The 26,969-nt window shown below is 53.0% G+C and overlaps 2 protein-coding genes across 2 annotated transcripts in view; both read right to left on the bottom strand.

Annotated features, from left to right (window-relative positions):
• Positions 1 to 26,969, bottom strand: part of CASKIN2 (CASK interacting protein 2) — a 648,645-nt gene that overhangs the window by 460,601 nt on the left and 161,075 nt on the right. The window lies entirely within an intron of this gene.
• Positions 1,980 to 26,965, bottom strand: EVPL (envoplakin). Its single transcript, XM_030962075.1, has 22 exons — positions 26,665 to 26,965; positions 20,089 to 20,188; positions 19,225 to 19,379; positions 18,442 to 18,565; positions 16,889 to 17,014; positions 16,575 to 16,613; positions 15,671 to 15,832; positions 14,968 to 15,075; positions 14,247 to 14,342; positions 13,883 to 14,008; positions 12,919 to 13,065; positions 12,630 to 12,784; positions 11,237 to 11,334; positions 10,551 to 10,732; positions 9,657 to 9,835; positions 9,108 to 9,246; positions 8,369 to 8,562; positions 7,875 to 8,025; positions 7,207 to 7,290; positions 7,011 to 7,121; positions 6,288 to 6,380; positions 1,980 to 5,945 (listed from the first exon to the last, which is right to left on the bottom strand). Exons 1-22 carry the CDS (start codon positions 26,832 to 26,834, stop codon positions 2,496 to 2,498), a joined length of 6,189 nt encoding a protein of 2,062 aa, XP_030817935.1. The 5' UTR covers positions 26,835 to 26,965; the 3' UTR covers positions 1,980 to 2,495.

Raw genomic sequence — 26,969 nt, 5'->3', positions numbered from 1 at the left:
TTATTTAAATACTCAAAAGTCACATCTTTACAGAAGCCAAACTTCTGCACTCCCACTTTTCATGCAGGTGCACACATGTGCTCTCTTAGTAACTGCAATCCAAAAAAACCAATTTCAGCACAACCTGACAGCTGTGCTCCTGCATCTAATGGCCTCTGTGTGATGACAGCCAGCTTGGAGGCACATATTTGTGGATGAATCCATGGAAAGATGGATGAATTCTGCTGTGGGAATCATTTCCCTGCCTTTGCATACATGTTGTAATGTCAATGCTCTGCTGTTTGCTCCATGCAAACAATGCTCATGTTGTACCAGACAAACTGTTTGAAGAAGAGCTTCCTTTTTGTTTTGTTTTTAAAAGATCTGCAGTAAAAATAAATACCAAGGACATTCATCCAGTCCAGAAACATAAATAAAACACTAGAGCAAACCTAGCCCAAAAATTGAATCCAACTGACTTAACTTTATTTCTTACCAACTCCATTGCAGCAAAGGGAACAGCAGCTGTGTTGAAATAACTGCTCTGGGAAAGGCACAGTGCAGCACCATCACCCTGTGCCTGGGAAGGGAGGAAAAGTCCTACCTGGCTCCTCCTGAGCAACTCACAAGGATCTGGGGAAAGCCCCGTGGCTGAGGTGCTTCCTATGGGCACATCAGGGCATGACATGAGCTACTTTCTGCAGATAAGGGGTGCTTGGCAGCAAACAAAAGGATTTTTAGTGAGTGTTTTTCAGACTAGACTAAACTGCTCAGCCACCTCATCATCTCTTAACAACTTCACCCAACCCAGGTAAATCCCTCCTGCCATGCAGTTAGGGAGCACTTTGTCCAAAATGATTAACTGCCTGCCTAATTACCACAACTCCAAGTCTGGTAGTTACAGAGCACTGCCCCAAACCGTTAATCACCCCAGAGCAGGGTGAGGAAGGCTGGCAGCAAACTCACCTGCTGGGCACCTGATTGATGCTCTGCTTTCAGCCAGCCCAGGGCAGCAGAGCCCAGGCACAGAGAGGCTGCTCCAAAGAGCTGGGACCTGAGGATTCCTGGGAGCTGCACTGCTCCAGGGCTCCTGGGCTGTGCTGGGACAGAATCCTCACCTGGCCATGCTCCTGTGCTTCAGGAGAGTTCCTCCAGGTCCATGAGAGCCCAGCTCCAAGGCCTTGCTGCTGCTCCAGGGCAGCAGTGTTCTACCAAAGGAAACGGGCTGGGAGTGGATGCTCCGGGCTGTGTGCAATGGTTTTCCCTTTTGTAAACCAACAGATTCCCAGCAATTGTGGCAGCTGAGATGGCCACAAACAGCAGCCGTAGGTCTGACAATAACCAGAGACCCTGCAGAGCCTGGGACAGAGCCTGGGACAGAGCCTGGGCACATCTCAGATTGGAAACTTGCTGTTACAGATTACTAATGCTGGACACTACCTACCACTAGGAAGGTCATGGGAGCTGAGCGTGCTGAGCTTGCCAGACTGGGAACCATTTCTTCCTGGAGCCCAGACTTCAAATTCAGCTAGGCACTATGGAAATAGAGGCTATGCTGCTGGTCTGGTGGGTGAAGGAGGGGGAGAAAACCTCTACTTTCATGGATTATTTAGGATATGTTGGAGTTCCTGAATAGCATCAGCTAAAAGAGCCCTTGGGAGAGGGAAAGGAGTAGCTGATATAAATAGAAAGTAATTTTCTCATCCCATAAACCCAGGGGATGTCCACAATAGGGTAGATACTTGGGAAGAACATTTGGCCTATGAGAATTGCTTGTTTCAGGAAGGACTGGGTGATGGAAGTTACACAGAGGAGTAACTTCTTTTTAGTTCACCTAAAGAAATAGCGAGTGCAGATTTTCCAGTACTGTTTGGTGGGACTGCACCTCTTTGGTGTTCAAGTTCCTTTTTAGAGGTGTCCAAATGACCAGGAAGCAAAGTCTGGTTGGTTTTTAATTTTAAAGACAAATATAAAAAAATCTTTAAAAATATGGACTCACAGGCAGAAGGACACTTTAGGGGTTCAGTGCTGGGAGATCAGAAAGAGCAAGAGTCTACAAAACCTGTGTGGATTGGGCTGCAGGGCATGGGATTGCATGGAGGAGGAGTAGCTGTGCCTTCAGCCACAGCCTGCAGAGACAACACAGCCACAGACGCTCACTTGCTATATTTATTGCATGCAGAATGAACCAACTGGAAAACACTCTGGCTCTTCCCCCTTTCTGGGCACAGCCACATTTAACCTACAGCCCGTGAAGTTCTCACAATCAACCCCTCTCTGGGCTGATCAGGGAACAGCACCTGGGGACTGTGGGGACCCCTCCGTGGCAGGCCCATGACCACATTTTCTTCCTCACACGGCCGAGCTGTGTTGGGAGGCAGGTAGCTAAGACAGAAGAGTAGGCAGCCCTAAATGCTAGATGCTCCATTGCTGTGAGCCTGCTGCCTCCATAGGGAGAGGTGTTCTGAAGGGATGAACTCCTGAAGGAACCAGCCGCAGTAAGTGCCTTGGTCCATTCAATGCCTGAACCGCGAGAGCCTGGGGGAGCGGCTCGCCTGGTGGTACCGCTGATACCCCTCCGACGCGGCCGGGAGCAGCAGCAGCTGGCTCAGAGAATCCTTCTGGCAGAGGGCCATGGCCTCCTTGTAATTTATCTTCTCTTTAGTGACAGGGTCAATGAGATCTTTTTCATAGTTGGACTCATCCTGGAGCCTGTTGGCGAGGTTGCTCGTTATCATCCCCGTCTGGACAGCTTCCAGCACAGGGATGCGACCAGTTTTCTTGGGATCAATCAGCCCTCCAGTTAGATGCTGCACTTGCAGGTAGGGGAAAGCACTGTCCTTGGTCATCCAACCCTTCTGAACTGCTTCCCCCACAGACAGCCTTCGCTTGGTCACTGGATCCTCAATGCCTGTGAAAGCTTTCTGGGCATTGAGGAGTCTCTGCATGTAGGTCCTGTCAATCAGCCCCCTCTCGATCGCCTTATGGACCGAGAACCGGTCCCTGGAAATGAGATCTATGATTCCCCCCGTGGCAGCCTGGGCTTCCAGGAGCTTCTGAGCTGTCATGGGATCGAGCAGCTTCTTCGCAACAGCAGTCTTGATGTTGTACTTGGTGTTGGTGGTGGTGTCGTACACCCCAGCAATGGGGGATGTGTCATCACATATGCCCTTCTGTGAGGCTGGGGGGAAGAAGGTTTGGGTTTGGTGGGTGGTGGGTGATGTGAGTGGGGATTTGGAGATGATGGAGCCAATTGAGAGGGATGAGGGAGGCTTGGTTTCCCCAGCCACCAGCAAGGCAAATTCAGAGATGGGAATCTTGCCATCTCGGTACAGCTGGTACTCCTCCTTTGTGATCCTCCTCAGCCTTAGAGCATCATCGATGGAATACTGCTTCCCACTTTTCTTGTCAAGGAGAAGTGAGATCTCCCCATTTGGGCCCAAGGTGGTGACTTCTTCCCAGTCACACTCCAGCTCTTGCAGCTGGATGTACTGGCCTCTGTCTATGATACCTCGCTTATAGGCTTCGTACGGGGACATGTCCTTCCCCGTGTCAGGGTCCAAGATAGAGATTTTGGTGGAGAGGTTCGTCTCTCTCATCTGAGTCTCATGATTGATTTCTTCACGGTTGACCTTTGACTGGAGATCCCGAATGAACCTCTCCTTGTTGTAGATCTGGTCCTTCTCCCTAAGGATGTCTGCTTCCAGCAGGGAAACCTCGTGTTCCAGCTGCTTCTTCTTCTGCCTGTCATTCTCAGTCCGCTGGCTGAGCAGTTTGGATTCCTCCCGAAGGAAGAGAACTTTCTGCTGCTTCTGCCTCTCCAGCTCCCGCAGTTCACTCTCCAAGTTGGCTCTCTCCTGGATGGCCAGGTTCCTGGCTTTCTGCAGCTCCGTCTCTTCACGAGCCCATGTCCTCTTCATGCCTTCAGCTCTCTCAATCTTCTCCCGGAGCCGCCGTACCTCCTCTTCTACCTTTTGCTTGGCTGCCCTCTCCCTGCTCAGCAGCTCCCAGATGCGTGCACGTTCACTCTCCAGAGCTCTGTCCTTTTCCACTCGAATCACCTCCTTGTAGATGGTCTTCTCCTGGGATTTCGTTTTCTGCAGGACATCAACTTGCACCTGCAGGTTCTTGCATTCTCTCTGCAAGTTCAGCACCTCCATCTTCTCCCGGTCCAGCTCCACGCGCAGGTTGCTGGCAGACTGTTCCAGGACTGGGTCCTTCTCCAGCTTGACCACTTCTTCCATAATGATCTTTTCTTGCACTGGGGTTGGGCTCTCCTCCAGCTCCTTTATTCTCAGTGTAATTTGTCTCATCTCCTTCTCCAGTGCAAGCCTCTTACTTCGATCCTCCTGAAAGCTGAGCAACTTCTCTTGCTCTTCCACCAGCACACGAACCTGCTGCACGTCGCGTTCCAGGCGACGCCTGTTGCTCACCTCCTCATCCAGACTGCGTCTCAGCCTGCTGTGTTCATCTCGGAGCTTTGGATCCTTTTGGGTCAGTATCACCTCTTGAACAACCACCTTCTCCTCTGGCTTCCGCCTCTCCAGCAGCATGTATTTGTTCTGGAGGTCATAGATGGCATCCTCTGCAGCTCTCCTCTTCTGGGACATGTTACGCACCTCCTGACGCAGGCGATCGGCTTCTTTTTCCAAGAGTGGATCATTCTCATAGCGGATGACTTCCTTGTTGACCAGCTTGGTTTCCACCTTGGATCTCTCCCTCCTCCATTCATCCCTTTCCCCCTGCAGCCTAATGAGCTGCTCCTGGGTCCTGCCATTGGTGTTCACAAGTTCATTGAGCTGCTCTTTCAGCCTGTCAATTTCTCTGAGAATCTCTGGACTCTTTTCATGTTTCACCACCTCTTCTATGACCTCCTTAAACTCCACCTCTGGTTTTTGTGACCTGAGGACTTTGAGCTCTGCTAAGGCCTCTTCCACTTCACTGTCAATCTTTGTCCTTTTCAGAGTGACTTCCTGCAGCTCCCTTTTCAGGTGTGCAATCTGCCTCTCTGTTTCAGGGTCCACCAGGAAGATCTCATTGACCCTCTCTTTTACCTCTATCCTGGGCTTTTGCTTCTCTGCGATGCTGTACTGGGTCTGCAGCTCTCCCAGCTCACCTGTCAGCATCAAGTTTTTGCTCCTCTCTTCTTCAATCAGAGTTTTCAGCTTGGAAGTCTCTTTCAATAACTCTGGGTCCTGCTCTACCTGTTTCACCTCCTTAACAATAATTTTGGGTTCTGCTGTTTCAATCAGTCTTTCCACCTCTGCAATCTTGTTCTTCACTTTCACTATTGCTTCTTCTGCAGACTTCCTTTTGAAGGATTCCTCATCGATTTGTAACTGCAGGGTCCTAACAGACTTCAGCATTTCTGGGTTTTTCTCCAGTTTGATGAGCTCCTTCACCACCACTTTCTCTCGGATGTTGGGCTGCTTTCGCTCCAGCATGTGCAGCTCTCTCTTAAGCTGCTCAAGTTCAGAAGCAGCAGCCAAGCTTTCCTCCTGGAGATGCTTGATCTCTTGACGAAGACTGGCTGCTTGGCCATCCAGGCTTGGATCCTTCTCAATTTTTGTGATCTCTTTGGTGAGGAGTTGGGCAGGAGCAACCTTCTTCTCACTCTCCATTTGGACAAGCTTACGGTTCATCCCATCAATGTCTTCTTGCAGGCTCTGCCTCTTTCTGCCTTCCTCTTCAATCTGCTGCACCATCCTAGACAGGTTGCTCTCCACCTGTGGGTCTCTGTAGTATTCAATCACCTCTTTTTCTTCCACTCTTTCAATGGGTTTCTGAGTTTTCAACATCAGCAGCTTGTTTCTGTGTTCCTCCAGGTCCTCTTCAATCCTGGCCACTTTCCTCCTTTCTTCCTCCAGCTGTGATTTCAACCCCTCAGATTCCTTGCTTGTTGTGGCTTTGTTTTCAGCTTTCTGGGTTTTCTCATGAACAGCTTCAATGTCCTCATGCACTTCCTTCTGCAAGGTTAAAAAAAAAAATTTAAAGAAAGGCAGGCAAACCAAGCCACTCTTTTAAGGTGACTCAGAGATCTTTTAAATGACATGGCATGGTGGGAGACAAAACTGGCACAGAATCCTCAGGCAGTCTTCAAATAAGGCTGTTTGTAAATTTGTGAGGACACAACCACATCAACTCAAGCAACTGACTTGGTGGTGTGGGAAATGAATTTGTAGAAATTGGGTCTTCCCCTTCAGATGGAGGATGTGGAGACTCAGGGAGGGGTGGGGGAGCCCCAGGCTGAGCAGATTTGAACCCCAGTCTAGAGCACCCCAATCTTGCAGTGAGCTCTAAGCTGGTACCTTCTCCACGATCTTCTTGGCAAACTCCAGTCGGCTGAGCTGCTGTTTATTTTCTGCTGCCAGCTCCATGTAGAGCTTGGTGACATCATTTTCCTGCAAAAGAAAGAGTGGTGAGAGCCTTGTGCCCTCACCCAGACACAGCCCTGTTGCATGGCAGACTCTGCCACACTTCCTTTCACCTGGACCACTTTTGTGTATGTCATAGTTCTAGAGATTAGTGTCTTCCCATCTGACTCTTTAGAGAGACACAGAGTCTAAGGATTCCTGAAGGAGATCCTGTCCCTGTTATTTGAATGCCTGTTAGATGCCTGCAGGCCTACACAGGGCCCAGTGTTCCAAATCCACAGATGAAGAGCAGCTGGCAAAAGCCTCAAGGTGATGCAGAACTGGGCTGTAACTGAGAAGAGCACAGAGGAGCTCTGGCTTCTTCCTCTCCCCACAGACCCACCCTGTAAGTTTTATGTTCATACACAATGTGGTGAGGAAGCAACATCAGTAATCTCAACCAAAGGTTCCAGGCACAGCCCTAATTCAGGATCTCACATTCAGGATCTGTCCCTGCTGCTTTGGCCCAGGCACAAAGGGATCCCTGAGGACTCTGACTCTGGGATTAGGACCATAACCAGTGGTGGCTGTAAGAGTGGATTAAGGCCTTGCAGAGGACATTGGGGCATGGGTAATGAGCTGGACAATGGTTTCTGTGTCTTCATGTTAACATTTTACCTGGGCCTGGATGCTTTCCTGCAGGGGGGTCACACGCAGCCTCTTTGCAGCAGAGTCAGTCAGGGAAGGGTCCAGAGAAGAGCTGTATTTGCCTGCTTCAAGCTCATAGTCCTGTCCAGAGCAGACACACGAGAATCAGGTGGGAACTCTTGGGTGAAATGCTAAGGGAGTGACAAATGGGAGAAGCCATCCTTACATTCAGTGTGGACTGCACGTTCTGGGACAGCCTGACCAGGGCGTTCTTCTCAGGCTCCTTGCTCTGGATCTCCTCCACCAGCCTCTGCAGGAGACACACAGGGTGTTAAGGACACTCTGAAACCAGCTACCCAGTAATACTCCTGCAGCCTAGAGAATCAGCTCAGCTGAGGGAATGGTGGCAGCAGGAAGACATTTAGGAAGAGTCTCCAGGGTTTTAGGGTGTCTCAGCTGTGCTATAACTTGCCTAGGACTTCCCACACTGATTTATCACAAATAAGATAAATAACAGCCAACACAGAGACCTCCACAACTCCTTGTCTGAGCTAGTGAGCTTAGAGTCTGATCAAAGAGAGAAAAATTAAGGACTTGGATACAACATCTCAGCCTGAGGTGCAATATTTCAGGATCTGAAAGTGTCCTCTCCATGGAGAAGATTTCAACCTGGAGGTGACTGGCACAGATGAGGACACCAGCACTGGAGATAAACCCAGCAAGGTGAGATACACCAGGTATCACCATCTGTGGGCTGCAATCCTTCTCTAGTTCATACACTGTGGTTGGGGAGCACACAGCTAGGAGCTGGCTGGTACTATTTTGCATGTGCTGTTCACAAGCAAATTGCCCCATCCCTGTAAAGTTACAGGCTGTTCTTGCCCTGGAACACACCTTCTGTGCCTGCAGCTTGTAATTGATCTGGCTTGGCCCATCAGTGGTCTTCACTTGGTGCTTGGGTAGGTTGTTCATCCAGAACATCAGGTTCTCATTGGAGTTTTGGAACTGCTGGTAGGTGAGGCTGATGTTCCTGAGGGTCTTCTCTCTGCACAGCACAAAAGTGGACAGCAATGTTAAGGGATAGGGCAAAGATTCATGTGCAAGTTCCTAGGAAGGAAGGTGAAAGGTGAAAACGTCACCACAACAAACACCAAGATAACAAAAATGAGGAGGTGACAGCTGATGCCTGAGTGGGGAGCACGACTCTGGAAGCTCAAAGCCTGTGCTGTGAATAGGAAGGTGGCAACTGCACAGAAGGACACACCTGGTCCTCAGTATTACAGGACTGGGGTCGGGATCAGGGTCCTGCAATGAAGAACATGCTATGGGCTCTGACCCTGCCCCATTCCACCCTAGCTAAAGGAGCAGAGATGCCCCAGGGTGCTCACCTCTGGTCCAGCTGGTCGGCCACAGCATGGTAGCGGTCATTGAGGAGCTGCACCTCCCTCTTCTGCCGGGGCAGGTCGGGGCAGTACTCCTGGAAGTTGTTCTGCACAGCACTGCAGCTGTGCTCAGCATCCTTGAGCCCCCTGTTCAGCCTCAGCACACAGTCCTCCTGGGCCACCAGGTCCCGCCTCATCTTCTGCAGGGCAGAAAAAAAGACACCGTTTGTTGGCATCAGTCAGAGCAGCACCCAAACACCCTCCCTGATGTGCCACTGACTGGGCAGCACTGGGGGCTGGCCAGACTCTCTAAGTGAGGTGGAAGAGGTGGAGCAGTGAGGTTTATTCACCAGGGAAGCTGGAGAGCAAGGTGGCTTGGACAGCGCACTGAGAAGTCCTGGGGAAGGCAAAACATCACGTCACTGTGGGTGCCAAGGATGGGGCAAGGAGACTGGGAGCAGGAAAGATTAGGGGGAGGTGTGAGGGAGAGCAACAGAGATTGGATGCTAAGGGGGTCATGATGCATTTTAGGGACTGCAAAAGGAGGGACAGAGGGACAGAGTGTTTTACTGTCCAGTGAGAGCAGGTCAGCCTGCAACAGCAACATTAAACCTTCAAGGAAAAAGTCCTCAAAAAGGCTTCATCACTGGGGCCTCAAGGTGCTCTATTAAATCCAGCTCCTCCCACTCTGGTCCCTGAGCTCAGGGATCTCCCACCCTTAATGAGAAGCCTGATGCTCCCCTACCTGCAGGTCATTGGCCCGATCCTGCAGGGCATTGGGGGATGCAGGAATGATGCTGTCCTGAGCCAGCTTGGCCTCAAACGTGCTGACAATCTTGTCTGTGTTCTCAATCTGAGTCTCCAGGTTCAGGGCAGCCTTAGCCCTGGGAAAGGGGAACACAAAGGACAAGGTTAGCTACAGAAACCCCACTCTTTTTCTTTTTTCCCTTTGATGTTTAACCTTACTTAAAATTAGAGCCTCTGCAACATGTCAGAGAACAAGCAATGTGCACTGACAGCCCTGTCATGCTGGTCACAAGTCAGATATGTTGCAGCTCACCACACAGCAGAGCTGGGACACACACCCATTGTGGTGGATTTTCCATGGTGAGGGGATCTCCTCACAAATTACACACAGGAACTCCTTCAGAGGAGTCCTTTGAGGATGGATGGGAGGTTTCCAACCTGTGCTGGATCTCAACCAACATCATATAGATCAAAAGCATTTTCTGTCATGCTTCTGTGTTGGCACACCTGTGCAAGGACACTTCCTTCCCTCACCCCCATCACTCACTTCTCGTTGTACAGGCTGGAGAGCATTTTGACGTCGCTGTATTTGCTCCTGAGGGCGTTCAGAGTGACAGGGAGCTGGGAAGCTGAGGTGCTGCTGGGTTTCTTGGAAAGGTAGGTCTCACACTCCTTCTGCAAGGCATCCTTGGCTGCCCCCAGGTTCTCAAGTTTCTTTGTTGTTTCCTGGCACACCAGATGGAAGCACAGTCACCCAACACAGCCAGAACAGTGCTGCTGTGGAAATGTGTTTCCCTCAGGGGCAGATTTGGCTGTGGGGCTCAGGGTGTGGTGCCCCTCCAGTGCCCCTTGGGGCACAGCCCCATCCAGACTGTGGCTGTCTGGCAGTGGCAGGGTGTGGGAAAGAGATCCACATAGACAGATGGAAAAAACCTGCCTGCCTGAGCCCATCCTGCTGCCAGAGCCAGGTAAACACCCACAGATGAAGATGTAACAAGCTGAAATACTGCAAACCCAGACCTTGACCCAGAGGAAAGGAGGGGGGCTCCAGGGCACTGCCTCTTTTCCTGTCTCACTGACATTGACAAGTCTGTACTTCCCATCAGGGGAGACAAAACTGGCCCTTGGATTCATTCCCTTTACTCTTCAGTCTCTTTGTTACAGACTTGAGAGTGTGACAGCATTCCTAAAACTGGCCTAATTCCTGGACCACAGCTCTGAAATGAATGGACCCTCTTGCTCCAGAGACAAGGGAAGATCCTGCATTTCCTGAGGGTTTCACTTGGTCCCATTTCAAGGGTTCAAGCCAGCCTGAAACCCTTAAATCTGCAGTGTGGTTTTGTCCCTTGGAGCACCAGCTGTTATCTCCAGTGTTATTTCCATGTTGTCCTGCTTTGGGCTAAGGACACAGAGCTACCAAACTGCCCCTGCTCCAGCTCACCTGCTGCTGCTTGATTCTCCTGCCAAGGTCATCTGTAGGGTCACTGTAGTTCACAGGAGACCTTACTCGGTTCAGGACCTCCTTCTCTACCTGGACCAGGTCCTTGCCCACACGATCCAGGCTGCTGAGGAGCTGGTCAGCTTGGGGATCATCCTGGGCTGCTGGAGGGCTCTTGGACAGAGCTGCAGTGAGACATAGCTTAGGTTAATCCCCAGGTTTTAGCTGTGCCATGGTGAGCCACAGCTCCAAAGAAGGGACAAAGCCAAGTGCTGCCATGCAGACACATCCCTTCTCAGCTTTGCCTTTGAACTGCAGCACAGATAACCCAGGGTTGGGATTTAGCCACAGCTGCCTGCTCATCCCACAGCCCCCAGCCAGGGAAGAGAATTACAAGGGACCCAGATTACAAAGCAGGTTTAATTAAAGTTTCTGGACAGGCATATCCCCCTGAAATCCTAAATACCCTCCAGCTCTTGATGGAGCTCAGAGGTTTGAGAAGGGCAGCAGACTTTAAGTGAATTGCTGAGACAGGAGTCAGGTTATCTTTGCCATGGAGGAGAAGGCATCCTTCCACAGGGACCTCTGCAAGTGTCTGTGTGTGAGCTGCGGGTGCTCTGCCCACCCTGGGTGGGTGCTCTGCTTCCAGAGCTGCCTCTGGAGAGGGCTGGACTATCCAGGTGACAAACCTTGCTGGCTGGGCTGCACCTGCTCCTTGTGGCTGTGTCTCAGGGTGCTCTGAACCGCTGCTCGCTTCTGCTTCACCGTGTTCAGTTCTCCTTCCAACCTGTGAGCAGGGAAAGGCATCATCAGCCAGGAGGGGACACAGCACTGACAGAGCCCTGCAGAGCAGCAGCAGCTCCATGGCTGTGCTGGGGAGGTGTCCCCAAAGGCAAGGCAAGGAGTCCTCAAAGGCTGGGAGCCTGCAGCCTGCTGTAACTCAGAGATGTCCCTCAGGAAAGGGAACAGCAGCAAGAGCAGCTGGTTGGTTTGAGCAGCTGAGTTCTCTCAAGGAAGCCAATGTTTCCAACTCTCAGCAGAAGCTATCAAAGCTGGAAATGTGTTTCATATGGCTGCAGTGCTGTGCAGCCTTGCAGGAAACAAGTGCAAGTGGCTGCTGCACTAGAAATGCCACGTCTCACTTGTAAGGATGGTTCCTACCTAATGAAACTAGGGCTGGGATCTGCCAGAGCTAGAAGGACCAAAAAATATTTCTGGGTGAGAAAGGACTCCTGGAAGCAGAAGGAGGCGGAACAGGAAGGACCAGGCTGGTTCTCATCCCTGCTGTGGACTGTTCCAGCTGAACACTGTGTGCTAAAACCAGCAATTCCCAGCTTGCCGGGCTGCTGTCAGATGAGGGCTGCTCCTCTGTGCAGAGGAACTGAATTTCTGTTTCAAAACACTCATGAAACCCATAAATCCAAAGGATTCAATAGTCTGGGATGTGTGAAGAGGGGTGCACACTGAGAAACACAATGAAGCAATCACACCCATGGCACTGGGGACCCAAGCCCTCACTCTGGGCATGCCTGCATAGCTCTGAGTCTGGGCTGTGGCCTTTCCCCAGCACTTGAGCAGCCCTGATTTGCCCAAACACCCGGGGCCATGATTAGAGAGGCAGTGCCAAGCCAAGCCCCCTGCACCCTGCCCCGTCCTGTGGGAACGGCAGGAGCTGACAGAGCAGGCAGCAAACCCACAGAGAGGCTCAGGGAGCACTGCTCAGTCTCAGCTGAGAGCAGATTCCACAGATAACTCTGTCCTGTTTGGCAGGTCCCAAGCTCCAGACTGATTCTGCAATGAATTTAGTCAAACCTATGCAAGTGACATGTTTGGGTAAAGAAATCAAGCCTGACTGCCAGAAAACTCACTGACAGTGAGGTCTGTGCAGTGTGCAGGGATGTTGAGGAGTGGTAGACACCTGGACAAGACACCTGGGTGCAGGAAAAGTCCCCCTCCAAGAGGGATTTAGTACTAGATAGTCAAGAGGCCTGTCCCCAGCTGCTGTTTCTCTGTAGTCAGGCTGGTTATGACCCAAGAGAGTCCAAATGTCTCTCTGGGTGAGGGTCTCTGCTGCAGACTCACCTATTGACCTTGTCTATGGACTCAGGGTCAGGAGGAGGGATGGAGAAACAAGCAGAAGGTGCCTCCTGGATCACACCAGTGCTGCTCTGGATCACCCACATCTCTGGGTTGCTGTTGTCCTTTAGAGTGTACTTGTCCCCTCTGGTCAGCTGCACCTGGGAGGGGACACAAAACCCGGTGAAAGGCTTGGTTTTCTGGCACTGGGACAATTCCTCACACCACAGAGCCAGGATCTGGAGCAACCAGAGAAGAATCCAGCTCTCTGTCCCTTCTGAGGGTCCAGCCTCACCTCCCCAGCATCCCAGTCACAGAGGGTGTCCAGGGTGAGGGGCTGAGGGGGACGTGTCCTGCGCAGTTTCAGGGGGCTGATCTCTTTGCTCCTTCTCTTCAGGTCAGTGATGCTCTTCTCTGCCTGCTTCAATGCCTTCTCCTCATTCTAGACAAAACAGGGGAGACAGAGGTTGTGGCCAGGTTTGGGTAAGAAGGAAGGGGAGGGTCACACTACAGCAGGTATGATGGGACCAATTCTTTGGGACTCTTTGTGGGTGGAGTTGGGAGTTTCTCCATTCTCAATCCCTCCATGTCCCTCCTTTCCCTTTCCATTCCCAACACTCTCCTCAGTTTCCTTTGCTCACAGATCTGCCATTGAGCCTGGGTTAACCTTAGGTGAACCCACACTTTCACATCAAATATCCTGAAGGAGTTTTCCTTTTCAGAAATGGAACACCTGCCAAGAGGTGGCTGCATTCCAGTGTCAGAAAGTACCAAGATTCCAGCATCTCATGAGAGCCAAATGTGTTGCATACTTGGGAAGATACCACGGTGAACGTGTCCCCTCCCTCTCTCCAGGGCAAATCTTCCTGTCCCATCTGCATCTCACCCTGAGGTCAGATCTCTTTATTCCCTCCCTTGCCCTTGGCTGATGAGAGTGCTGAGGAGATGGGAAGATCTTTCCCTGCTTGGATGCCAGGCCCTCTAATCCAAGTGTCTTTTGTTAGGGACAGCACATGGCTTCTCCCTGCACTTCTCCTTCACTCTGATGGTGACCTGGGGCCTGGCTGTGTGTCACTGATGGGGACAGTGCCATCTCAGGGCAGAGTGAGCAGCGTGGATCCCCTCCCTAGCACAGAGCTGGGCTGAGCTCTCCCTGTAGGATTATTCCCCCACCCCTTCCCCTTTTTAATTTATTGGGGAGTTCTAAACTTTGGATTTAACTGAGGTCTGGCTGGTGCCACCAGCTGTGAAGGCCCCACCTCCAGCTGAAGCAGCAGATCTGACACCACCCCAGGGCTGTCTTTGTTGAATTTGCTGTATTTGGTGTCCAGGTCAGAGCTCATCTTCTTCAGGGAGCGGCTCACGGCCTCAGCATCATCCTGGAACTGGAGGTGTGGGTAGGGAAACAGTCAGGCATGGGGGGACATCACTGTCCCCAGGTCCAGTGGGGTCTCTCAGTTCCCAGCACCCCTAAGATTCTATTTTGAGGGACATTTCCCCAAAATAGCTTTACTAGGTGCAAGCAAAGGGTCTCCCATCCTCACAGCCCTTTGCTGTCTCTCCTCCCCGCCTGCCCACTCTGGCCTGACCTGCAGAGCCATGGCCCATGAATTTGCTTTTTACCTTCTTATAGCTCTCCACACTTTTCAGTTGGCTCTCCTGGCAAATGCAGAGATTCAGGAAATTCTGCCACTCGTTCTTCAAGGCTTCCTGGTGAGCCTGTGGTGGGATAGAGTACATCTCAGTGGGTTCCAGCTGGTCCTGCCTCCCCCACCACAGGTCTCCTTTCCTCAGAAGTGCCAGAGATCAGAGGAAGAGCAGAGACAAAGCTATGCCCAGGCAGTGCCTGATGCTGAGCCTGAGTGAGGACACCCCTTGGAAGGACCTGGCCCACACAGAGCAGCCATCACTTCTCAAGTGTTCTCAGCTCCAGTGGTGCTGAGGATTGAGAGCCCACCACAGCCTGGCTTGGAAATCCAGCCTTGGAGGATGGGAGCTGTTTTCATGTGGGAGAAGTCACACCATGTCAAAGCTGGAACTTCCCAATGGTGTGAGGGTGGCTGCACTGGTGTGTGTGAGCACCTGAGCGAGGACTGGTCCCAGCACACAGATGTTGGCCACTGTCTCCTGGAAATTTGGAAAGGGTGAAGACCCTGCATTTCCCTCATCTTCTCTGTAGGGCTGGAGCAGGCAGAAGGATCCTGCAGTGCAGCCAGTGCAGTGTGGAAGGAAGGAGTAGGATAGCTGCAGGGAGAGGTGAAGAGGTCTGCTCTGACCCACCACCTGAGGCACAGAAACACTCTCGTTGTCCCACGGGGCTGGGGAAGGGACCCCCTCTCCCCACCTGGATAGGTTTGATGGCTGGGTGCTTCAGCTCAATCATCCTGTCCCCATCGTCCTGGAGGTGGTTCACAAACTCCTCCTGGCTGAGCAGCTCATTGGACTTGAAATCCTGGAGAGGAAAAGAAACTTTCTGACCTTGGGAGCACACAGGGAGCACAGAGGGGTCTCTTGGGGCACCAAACACAACCAGCCAGAGATGAGGCTCCCAAAGCACAGACATCCTTGCCTGTTTGTTTGTTTTTTAAAACAGAAGAGGCTAGACAGAGCTAAAACAAATTAGACACATTTGGGCCTCAGAAAGCACCAGGGCATTTGTTCAAAGAGCATTTTCCTATGTAATTATCCCTCTCATTTTCTGTGTCCCAGCACATGGCAGCCCCTGGGTATTGTACTGTGGCCACTGAGGCTGATGTGGCACTGAGCCCTTTCCCTCTCTCTGACCATGGAAAGCCTCCCTGGCAGCTCTCTGCTGTATGACCCCATGTGCCAGCTCAGGGGACTTGTTCAGCAGCTCGTTCCTAATTCCAGCATGGACCCAGGGGGGCTCTTCCCCCCCTGTTTTGGAAAGCCTCATGCTCAGGCTGGTGGTGGCTGTGCAGGAGGCTGGCATGCAGATCCCCTGTGCCAGGCACCCTGCAGGGCCCCTGTGCCAGGCCTGGCCAGCCTTCCATGGGCAGGACATGCTGGCAGCCCCAAGGGCTCACCTCGTACTCGCGCCGCACGCTCTGGACATCCATCATTTGGTCACTCCAGTCCTGCTTCAGGATCTTGGTCTGCTGCTCTGTCAGGTAGCCCAGCTCCTTGGTGCAGCCCTGCAGGTGGTGGTAGAGGCTGCCAAGGCTCTGCCCTCGCCAGATGGAAGCTTTCTGCCCACACACAGGACAGAGAGAGTGTCAGTGCTCAGCCTGGAGAGTCCCTTTCCCCTCCTCCTCCTCCTCCCCAGGACCATGCTCCCATTGCACATCCAGCAGGAGATTCCCAGAAACCTTGGTGAGAAATCTGCTACCACTGGCTCTTATCTGATGGGGCTGCTGCTCCCTTTCCCTCCTCACAGACAAGATGTGTTTGTCTAACCAGAATCCCAGGTGTGGGCTAGTGCCTGGGGCAGTCTCAGAGCTGTCCCAGCTCTGCTGAATTTCTCACAAATCCCATTTTCAGCATCAGCTTCATGGGCCCAGCTGGGTAAACCCAGGACTTTCTTCCTGGCCACCTCTTTGCCCTGGTTGCTCTTTTCCTCTCTGGAACCCTTGTTAGGGATCAGGGCAAGCCTCCACATTTGCAATCCTGATTTGGAAGTGTGTGGGTTGGGCTGCATTTCCTGGTGCCTTCTGGTCCCTGTGCTCATGGACACAGAGGAAACTGCAGGTCCATGACCCACGAAGAGGAGAGACATGGATCTCACCTCTGCACTGCCCTGAGGACAGAGAGTTCTCTCATTTACACCTATCTCAAGGAGGGAAGGAAATAGGGAGATGATATGAGGGACACAACTTTACTGTGCAAGCCCAGGGGTGGCTCCTGTTCTGAACTGGGTGTTCCTTGCCCATCAGGGATGGTGTTACTCTGCTGTAAGACCCCATCTGCTCAGAAAACCACCCAGAACCTTACCAGCAAGTCCTTGTACTGGCTTTTTAAATCTGCCACATCCTGGGTTACACCACAGCCAAGACCAAGGAGGTGAACAACAGCAAAAAAAAAAAATAAAGAGAAGCTGTTAACAAAACATGTGGTGAATGCTGATGAACTGATTTGGGGAATGTGCTTTAGAAACCATCCAAGAACCACCTCCTGGGCCCTCTGCAGAACAAGGGTGTGGAAGAGCAGATGGGACACAGGGCCAGCAGTGACACAGCCAGCAGGGTCCCCAGTGCAGTGACAGGACAGAGGGGACAGAGGGGACAGAGGGGACAGAGGGGCCTTACCCCGGAGCGCAGGTTCTTGATCTGGAGCCCGTAGGCCTCGATCTCCTTCTGCAGGATGTTGTGCTCAGCGATTTGCTTCTCCAGCTCCGACATGCCGGGGCCATACTGCCCTGCATCGACTTGTTTCTGTGCAAAGGAGGCAGGGCAGACACTAAAGCCAAGGCTTCATTTCAAGGAGAAACCCCAGGCAGGGCTGGTAGGGCATGGAAAGATCTGGTACCTGATAGGGGCCCAGCGGGAAGGGAGGGGATTTTTTTGTTGTTTCCCACAATTTTTGTTGGTTGCCATTTCCCAGCCATACACAGGGGTAAAAATAACCAGACCACACAGCCCTGGGCTACACACCTGAGCTGAGCCAGCCCCCTGCCCATGGTGACAGGCATGGGATGCACTTAAAAACCATCCAGCTTTCAGGGGAATCCAAACTGCCTCCAGTCTGGGAACTCCACATACCCAAACCCTGGAGTGTGAACCCTGAAAGGCAGGGCTGTAAAATCCTAGGAGACATCACCTTCTCCATCCCTTCATCCCACAGCAGGACTCTCTACCTGATCCCCCTCTAGTAGCTCTTAACCTGAAGAGGTTAATTCACAGGGTGCTCCAGAGGGTTTTAAGAGGTAGAAGGAGAGTCTGCATTTCACTTAGAATTATTATTATTATTATTATTTTAATATCATTATTTTATTATATTATTTATATTTATTTATATTATTTATATTCCTTTATCTTGTTATATTTATATTTTATATTATTAATTTTAGCTTTATATTATTATTTTTATATTTTATATTATTATTTTTATATTATTACTGAATGATTCCCACCACCTCCAATATCCCAGCATTATGCTGAGCATGCATATATTATTTATGTTGGTTTATATTATTTATATTTATTATATTTATTATTTTTATATTATTATATTAATTTTTTATATTATTACTGTATTATTCCCACCACCTCCAACATCTCTGCATTATGCTGAGCATGCATATGTTATTCATGTTTATTTATATTATTTATATTTATTTTTATGTTATTATTTTAATATTATTATTATATTATTTTTATATTATTACTGAATGTTTCCCACCACCTCCGACATCCCTGCATAATGCTGAGCATGCATATATTATTTATGTGTATTTATATTATTTATATTTATTATTTTATATTATCATTTTATATTGTTATTTTCTATTATTATATTAATTTTTATATTATTACTGAATGATTCCCACCACTTCCAACATCCCAGCATTACGCTGAGCATGCTTATATTATTTATATTTATTATTTTATATTATTTTTAATATTATTACTGAATGATTCCCACCACCTCCAACATCCCAGCATTACGCTGAGCATGATTATATTATTTATATTTATTATTTTTATATTATTTTTTAATATTATTACTGAATGATTCCCACCACCTCCAACATCCCAGCATTATGCTGAGCATGCAGTGGCTGGCACAGCCCTAGAGACAGCAGCAAACACTGTCTGTCCTGGCAGGAGATGGAGAAAACACGCAGCCCCAGGTGTGTTACCATTTTCTGCTCCAGGATCCTGGCCCAGTCCAGCCTGGGCCCCAGCTCGGGGAGGTTCAGCTGCTCGTAGAGGGCGCGGTACTCGGCACAGAGCTGTGTCACACGCTCGTGGAGCTGCTGGATGCTGCAGGGGAGAGGCACAGGTGCCCGTGTCACTCAGGGTGCAGGAGAGCCAAGGTGGAGCCCAAATTTCACCCCCAAGGCCCAAGTGCTGTCCCCTCTGTGACACTGGCCTCCTTCAGCATGCCCAGCCCTTGTCCTGCTGTTCTCCAAATCCAAGGATGTCTCAGGAATTGCTGCCTGCAGGATGCTGCAGGGAGGTCAGGGCTGCCCTTCCCAACTGGGGAACTTCCCTCCTGATTTCTGCATAAAGGGCTGGAAGTGAAGGGCAGTAAAGCACCAGAAGCCAACCAAGTTCTTTTCCCACTCCAGCACCCACCTCTGGCTCTGTACTTGCCCCAGATTAGAGGTATTTGTTTTAGGGAAGGCAGAGGAAAAGGGGATTTGCCTTGATGGTGGGGCCACATTTTAGCTCTGCATTTTTCTAGTACCTTTTATAAGGGCTCCCAAAGACTGGGGCCTCTTGGGCAATCACTCTGGCATCCACCCTGCATACCAGTATCTTTTATTATAAATTGGCAGAAAAGATGATTCTAAGGCTAAACTCTGTGGGAGGAAGAGTGAAACTACCACTCATGGCAAGGAGTGGAGCTCATTCCATGTCCTGAGGAGGATCCCAGTTGCTCAGTGCCCTCATCACACCTGTCCCTCCACTGTACTCACTCTTTCTCTATCTCGAGAGCCTGTGGGTGTTTCAGCCTCTTGGCACGGTCCACATCCAGGAAGAGATCCTTCAGCAGGGTCTCAGCTTCCTTCAAATTCCTGGCATTCTCCGTCTGGAACTCAAAGGCCTTGTTCTTCTGGTGATTGCTGGAGTCCTGGAGGTCAGGAACACAGAGGAGAAAGCCTGGTTGGACCACAGGGACCTCCCCACGCTTTCCTTGGCCAGCACAGAGGCTCTGCATCTTCCACAGAGGAGCCACAGAGGAGCCCTGGTGCCCAGACTCCTGCCCCAGCTCCCTCCCTGCCAGGGCCTTTGTGGGCCGGGCTGGCAGCCCCTGGGGCTGTGCTGCCACAGCTGAGACAGCCCTGGCTGTGCAAAGCCTCAGGCACTGAGCTGAGAGAATGTGAGAAGCCTCAGGATGCTGCCCCAGGGGCTGGGAGGCTCTGTGGGGTGTCTGTTCCTCCCCAGCCTCGAGCCAGCCCCCAAACCTGCAGCAGCACACCCAGAGCAGACACCTGACCTGCTGGAGTCCTGCATGCTGAGAGTTTGGGACTCTGAGCTGGCAGACTCTGACCCCCAGGAGAACACTGCATTTGGCCTGAGGCCGTGGAGAAGGCTTCCAAAACTGATTGATAGCACTGGGATTGTGGGTGTGTAATTTGATTAGAGGTGTGTAATATCACAGGGTGGAAATTTTAGAGTTTAAGGGCTTAGAATATAATAATATATATAAAGCAAGATGGAGGTTTTAGGGTGGAGGCTGGTCCTTCTTCTTAACCTTCTCCATGGGTTTGTGTGGTGAAGTGGACAGTGCATTTCTAGGCAAATCCTTTCACCTCCCACCACCCCCTGCCACGAGTGACCTGCTTGAGTCTGGACTGAGTCTCCAGGATGTCCTTCTCCACCTGGTCAGCATTTGTCTGCATGCGGGAGATGAGCACGGCCAGCTCGTTTGTGGAGGACCTGGAGAGGGAACAGCAAAGCAGGTGGGTGGGTAAAGGTTCAGCCTCTCCATCCCTGCCCAGGACCTGCTCCAGGCTTTTCTCCATGTCCCCTGGGTCTCTCAGGAAAGAGCCTGAGCTGTGGCCAAGGGCAGGGGCACACACAGGGGGTCACCCAGGAGAAGGACAGAGCTGCTGTGTTCAGAGTCTGGTGGTGGGATTTAGCCACCACCCATCCCCTCTGCACAACTCCTTGCTGCAGATGCTCAAAACTTTGTGTGCATTCAAAAAAAATCAGAGGGGGGAAAACAATAGGGGAAAAAAGGGGGGAAACCCACTGTAGGGTTCCCAAAGCACCAGTGTGGGGTTGGAAGACCCAAAGCCACAGAAAGCTGAAGGCCAGAGGAGCACCCTGCAGAGGCAGCACAACATGCTCACCCTGTTTGGGGGTGCTCCCCTGGGTGCCTGCCCTGGCTGCTGCTGGCACAGGTGGGCCCCAGCCCGACCCAGAGCTGCCATCCTGCTCCTGCCCTCCAGCCCAGAGCTGCCATCCTGCTCCTGCCCTCCAACCCAGAGCTGCCATCCTGTTCCATGTGGAGCTCCCCACAGCTGGGCCAGTGAGACACTGGAGAGCCCAGTGCCACCCCAAGACTGAGCTGCAGGGGACAAGGACCTGCTGTGCACACCACAAGCCCCTCTGGGTGCTGTAGGCTGCTGTGGTGTTTTCAGAGCTTGGGGAATAGCACAAAGCTGGGTCAGGACAGGTTTAGGTTGGATATCAGGAAAAGGTTCTGTACCCAGAGGGTGCTCAGGCACTGAACAGGCTCCCAGGGAAGTGGTCACAGCACTGAGCCTGTCTGAGCTCAGGGAGTGTTTGGACAATGCTCTCACATGGTGGGATTCTTGGGGTGTCCTGTGCAGGGCCAGGAGTTGGACTCGATGATCCTGGTGGGTCCCTTCCAGCTCAGGATAGCCTGTGACTCCCAGACTCCAATCTCCCAAGGCCTTGGCACACCCTCCTCACCCCAGTGGGGCTCCACTGAAGGTTCCCAACAACCATTCCCTACTGCTGTCACCTCAGTGCCACCACACATCCCATCACAGTGCCATTGTCCCACCCTAGGGAACGAGCAGCCCTGCTGGAACAGCTGGATCCAAAGGCTCAGCCAGGCACAGGATGGCTCCCAAGGCTCCCTGCAGACAAGGAAGCACAAACCTCAGTGCCACCTTTGTCCCCGTGTCCTGTTGTTTCTAACAGCATCTGCCCTTGGGGACAGCCCTGGCCCTGCCCTGCAGGCAGGGAGAGCACAGCCCTGCCAGGAGGGTGGGCAAGGACAGCATCACCAGGGATGGAGCCTCGGAATGCTGCTGAGGGGACAGAGTTCAGCAGAGCTGAGTGCATTGTGTGCTGGTGCTGGCAGCTGAGAGCAGGAAAGAGTCTGAGCAGCAGCAATGGGACATCACTGGGGGTCAGCTGGAGTGGGGACACTTCTTCAGGGCAGGTTGGTGCCTCTTTGGTGGAAGAAGAAGGTAGGAGAAAGGTGATGTCCTGCAGCAGAGCCACCACACCTGCCCTTTAGCAGAGTGCTTCCCTTCCAAGCCCCTGAATCCACAAAGTTTGGGGGAAATGATTCCCTTAATGGCTCTGTCATTGCTCCAGCTCCTACTCATGGCTCCAGTTGTCCCACAGTTCATTCCAAAGGCTGGAACAGATGCTGGGATGTTCATTTATTACAGCCCCAAGTGACTGTAACATGCCAGGGAGTGCTATGGTCACCCCAAGCCAAGCACTCAGGTGCCACAGCTCCCGTTTGAAGTGAGCTCTGCCCCCACTGAGCACGGCCTGTGTGGCTCCAGAGGGGGCACAGCCCCACCACTCCTGCTCACAGTGTCCTCCTGTCCCCTTTCCCTGGCCCCTCCCCTGTTTTTAATTTCCCAAGCTCTCAGCTGCCCCAGGTTTGGGGCTGGCAGCATCTCCCGCCGTGCCTGCAGTGCTCATCAGCTCCAGGTCTAATTCCAGGGACTGTGGAGCCCAAGCAGCACGTCCATCACCACCAAAGCATCATTCCCTGCTGCGGCCTATGTTTAACACCCCGTTAATGATCCCTCCTACTGCATCCGTGCCCTTTCCCGGTGTAACCTGCAGTGCCCAGGCACAGTGCACGGGGTGGGTGGGAGCAGCACAGGGCTCGGTACCTGCGAGCCTGAGCGTGCATCAGGCGGGAGCTCCCGGAGCTGCCCCCTCCCCAGGAGGTTACACAACCTCCCACTCATCCCTGACACGCCTGGAATGAGGTGGTGTCCCATGAGCAAATACTTGAGCGCCACCCAAATTTCCTGCCCGGGCTCTCTGCGCAGGGAGGGGATGTGAGTCACGGGCTGGGCTGGGCCCGGGGCCGGAGCCTCTCCCAGAGCCCGGGAACAGCATCGGCCCCCCGGGAGCTCTGCCTGAACCCAGCTCCTGCCTAAAGACCTGGATGCGCTGTCCTGTTTGAGCCCATGTGGCTGTGGATAACTCTGTGCTGCTCCAAGAGGGGAGAAGTGAGGATCCATCCTCCCAGGATGGTAAATCACCAACAAAATCCCATTTATTCCTGCTGGCACTCCCTTTCTGGTTGAAGAAAACACTGGGGCACTCCATCCCTTAGTTCCTAAGGTTGGGCACAGGAACCTGCTTTATTTAGGCTGAGCCACAACAAAACTATGGCCAGAAAAGATGACAGCAACCTCGTGGTCACAGGGACTCAGCCCATCCCAGGCTGCGAAGCACGGAGCACCTGAGGCTGGAGGCCAGGATGCTGCTGCCAACAGCCTGGTTTTCAGGAAGGGGGGATGATTCCTGGAGAGCATCATCTCAGGAGGAGCAGGGGTGTGCTGAGGGGAGTCTGTGCAAACACCCACCCACACAACCCACAACCAGGGGATCCCTGTCCCTCCTCGGGGTGTCCCCCTGTCCCTCCCTGCTGCCCCAGGGCAGGAGCTCTCACTCAGCCAGAGCTGGGCCCTGCATTTCAGGGTGGACATGCTGACACCTGGGCTGCAGAGAGGCAGCCTGGCCTCAGGTGGGATACAGGCAGCCACAGGCTCATATTGGACACCTCTCTACCCCCTGAAATTCGGGTCCAGCCCCACACACAGAGCATGGTACAGCCACAGCCCCGGGATGGCTGAGGGCAAGCTGGGCAAAGCTCCTCCTGCTCCTCCTCCTCCCCAGCAGCCAGGGCAGCCTTCTCCCCAGGGCCATCTCATGCCTGGGAGAGGCACAGCACTATTATTAGCATTATTAATTGGTTCATTTCTCCTACCACTTTCTGCCTCCTGGACAGTCCAGCTGCACAGAAAGGATGGTGTCTCCCAGCAGCAGCAGCAGGACTGTCCCCCACTCCTGGTCACCCCCGCCAGGGCACTTCAGGCAGCACCACAGCTGCACCCACGGCAGCCCCTGAGCCCTCTGTCCCTTCCTCATGGGGTGAAAAGGGCCCAAAGCTGTGTCTGTTCTCTCCAACACATGCAGAAGTCCTGGCACTTTTGATCACAAATTTTGATTTGCCAGCAGATCCCAGCAGAGCACCCCTGACCCCTGCCAGTTCTGGGTCAGTACCTGAGCCCCTGCCAGTTCTGGGTCAGTACCTGAGCCCCTGCCAGTTCTGGGTTTTAGTAACTGAGCCCTGCCAGTTCTGGGTCAGTACCTGAGCCCTGCCAGTTCTGGGTCAGTACCTGAGCCCTGCCAGTTCTGGGTTTTAGTAACTGAGCCCTGCCAGTTCTGGGTCAGTACCTGACCCCCCTGCCTGTCCCCACACTGCTCCAGACTGATGGGAGCTGCAGAGGGAGATGGTGGGAAAGCAGCAATCCTAGGAGACACTTAAATCCCAGGAGATGACTTGCTATCCACCTCCTCTGTCAGAATCACACCCAGGCACAGCCAGTCCAGCCAGATCCAATCCAATTCCACCTTCCCAAGAGTTTTCCCTTTCAGCCCTGCAGTGCCTCCACCTGGAGCAGGGCACATCCAGGAAGCTCCTCGGGCACAAACCTGTGCTGCTGATGCCTCCCTGGGGTGCATCCACCAAAGTGAGACAGCAAAGGGCCCTGGCAGGAGGCTCAACACCACAGCCCCAGGGACCAGGAGCCCTCTGTGAGGGTCCAGCTGCTCATTATGAACCCCAGGGACAGGGAAACTCAGCTGCTGCTGAGGCTCTGGCCTTGGGGCCACCAAGAGAAGCTATGGGACACCAACACTTTCTTGGGGCCATCTGCAGAGCGTGCGCTGCTGGCTGCTCCCAAGACAACTCATCCACCTTCATTTTCTCAGCTACTTTGGGCACTGACCCAGCCCCAGGCCATGGCCAAGTGAATGAGGCTGCGTCTGATGGTTGGTGCCTCCTGAAACAAGCACAGCTCAGGAATTGCTGTGCTCCTGGCTCCAGCCTCCATCCTGCAGGAGAAGAGCTGTGAGCTCTTGCTGGGAAGCAGCTCCAGTTATTCTGGGAGGTTCATGCTGGGGCAGAGCCTGCCCAAACCCTCTGCAGCTCCTGAGAAATCCCCAGCCTGCTCTGGGAGCTGGTTGGGGAGGTGCAGAGATTGCATTAGTGAGGCTGAATAAAGCAGAGCCTCACACAGCTCCAGGCTGCTGGGGAGGTGCCTCACTGCAGCCAGGCCCCAGGCAGAGCTGGGTGCTCAGAGAGCCCCCAGAGCTGCCTTTGAGATGAGTTTGTGCATGCTCAGCTCCACTGAAGGTTCCCATGGCAGGGGCCAGCTCCTGACACCCCTCAGGCAGCCCCAGCCTTTGGGGGGTCACCGTGTCCCCAGGCCCTGCTCCCTGCCCAGCTCCCCCTCCTCAGTGGCTGCTGGCTGACCTGGGGTTTGGCCCCAAAACAGCACATCTGGGGGCCCAGCACTGCGTTGTGACCCCCCAGGTGTCCCCACACACTGTCCTGGAGTGCTGCTGCTGGCCCCAGAGATGTGGCCAGCACCCCCCTCACCCTGCATGTCCCCTTTCCTCAGCCACCCCCCTGGCTGCTTCCTCAGCTTCCTCAGTGGCAGGGCAGAGAATTCCCATGGAATCAACCAACCCTACAACATGCAAAACTGCTGAGGAAGGTGGAAAATAATCTGGATTTAACAAGAGCAGCTGGAGGGAGGGCTGAGATCTCCCTGCAGGAGAGCTCCCTCCCAGAGGAGTCCCTGATACTTGGGAAGCATCACACATCTCATTCCCTCAGAACTGAGGGACTCTTCATAAAATCACAGGATGGTTTGGGTGAAGGGACCTTAAAGACATGGCCAGGGACACCTTCCCCAGAGCAGGGTGCTCCAAGCAGGTCTGAAAGAGGCAAACTCAGCAATGAGACCTGGCCTGTCCCAGGCTGGGTTAGAGCAGCCACCAGCAAACCCTTCCCCCCATGTCCTCCCCCTGAGCAGCAGCAGGCTCAGCATCCTTCTCCAGGGATCCAGGGCAGCATCCCAGAGCCTCACACTGCCAGGGAATCCCGGGATCCCAGATCCTCCCACAGCCAGGGAATCCCGGGATCCCAGAGCCTCCCACAGCCAGGGAATCCCGGGATCCCAGAGCCTCCCACAGCCAGGGAATCCCAGGAACTCAGACCCAGCTTGGGATCTGCTTCAGCACCGAGCACACCCCACTCCACCCAAGCACAGAGGCTGCTTTTATCCTGCTCCTACCTGCCCAAAAAGGGTGTTTTTTTGCACCTCCCTGCTCAATGTCCACAGCTCTGAGCACATCCCAGGGGCTGCAGACACTGCTGGGAAGGAGCACAAAGCCCACCAGATACCAAGACAGCAGCCAGGCAGCACATTTTGGTATCAGCTCCCAGCAAACCCCAAAGTTCTGCTGCTCCACGGGGGGATGGCACTTAGGGTGGCTTAAAAGCCACATATCACCCATCTCTTGTCATCCTCCAGGGTCACACAGCAGTGACACAGAGAGGGCACACACAGACACACAGACAGGGGACACACAGCACAGACAGGGGTCAGACAGCACAGACACAGTGAGAGGACACAGACACAGAGAGGGGTCACAGAGCACAAACAGACAGGGGTCACACAGCAGTGACACAGACAGGGGACACAGACTCAGAGAGGGGACACACAGCACAGACACACGGCCAGGGGTCACACAGCACTGACACACAGACAGGGGTCACACAGCAGTGACACACAGGGGTGACAGGGCACAGACACACAGAGGGGTCACACAGACACACAGAGGGGTCACACAGACACAGGCAGGGGTGACAGGGCACAGACACACGCAGGTCACACAGACACAGAGGGGTCACACAGCACTGACACACACAGGGGTGACAGGGCACAGACACACAGAGGGGTCACACAGACACACAGAGGGGTCACACAGACACAGACAGGGGACACACAGACACAGACACACGCAGGTCACACAGACACAGAGGGGTCACACAGCACTGACACACACAGGGGTGACAGGGCACAGACACACAGAGGGGTCACACTTACTTGCTCGGTTTGACAGGGGAACCTCTGCTGGGGGAACTTCTGCTCGGGGAGCTTTTGCCCACCCCCTTGAACATGTTGGCCAGGTCCCAGCTGCTGTCCCGGGCTCGGCACGGCTCTGGTGGCTCCCTGCTCTCCTGTGTGGGATGGAAGGACAGCGCTCGGCGGCGCATAAAGAGCAGCTCCTGGAGGCTCCTCCCCGAACGCAGGTGAGCAGCAGCAGCGGAGATGGAGGCACCTCTGAAAAAATGACTCGAAAAACCAGTTTAGGGTGGAAAGAGCAGAGCCCCAGAGGGAGAACGGGAGAC

The sequence above is a fragment of the Camarhynchus parvulus genome, chromosome 18 (genome assembly GCF_901933205.1).
Source record: "Camarhynchus parvulus chromosome 18, STF_HiC, whole genome shotgun sequence".
Taxonomy (NCBI): Eukaryota; Metazoa; Chordata; class Aves; order Passeriformes; family Thraupidae; genus Camarhynchus; species Camarhynchus parvulus.
The sequence above is the reverse complement of the archived record's forward strand: the minus strand, read 5'-3'. Positions and strand labels throughout refer to the sequence as shown.

Bases quoted from the DNA above. Each gene is read 5' to 3' on its own strand.
- EVPL (XM_030962075.1), bottom strand. From the start codon at position 26,834: ATGCGCCGCCGAGCGCTGTCCTTCCATCCCACACAGGAGAGCAGGGAG. The intron at 20,189-26,664 runs GTAAGTGTGACC...TTCCCTCTCCAG, and splicing joins TCCCCTGTCAAACCGAGCAA to GTCCTCCACAAACGAGCTGG. The intron at 9,836-10,550 runs GTGAGCTGGAGC...CTGGTGTGCCAG, and splicing joins GGAGAATCAAGCAGCAGCAG to GAAACAACAAAGAAACTTGA.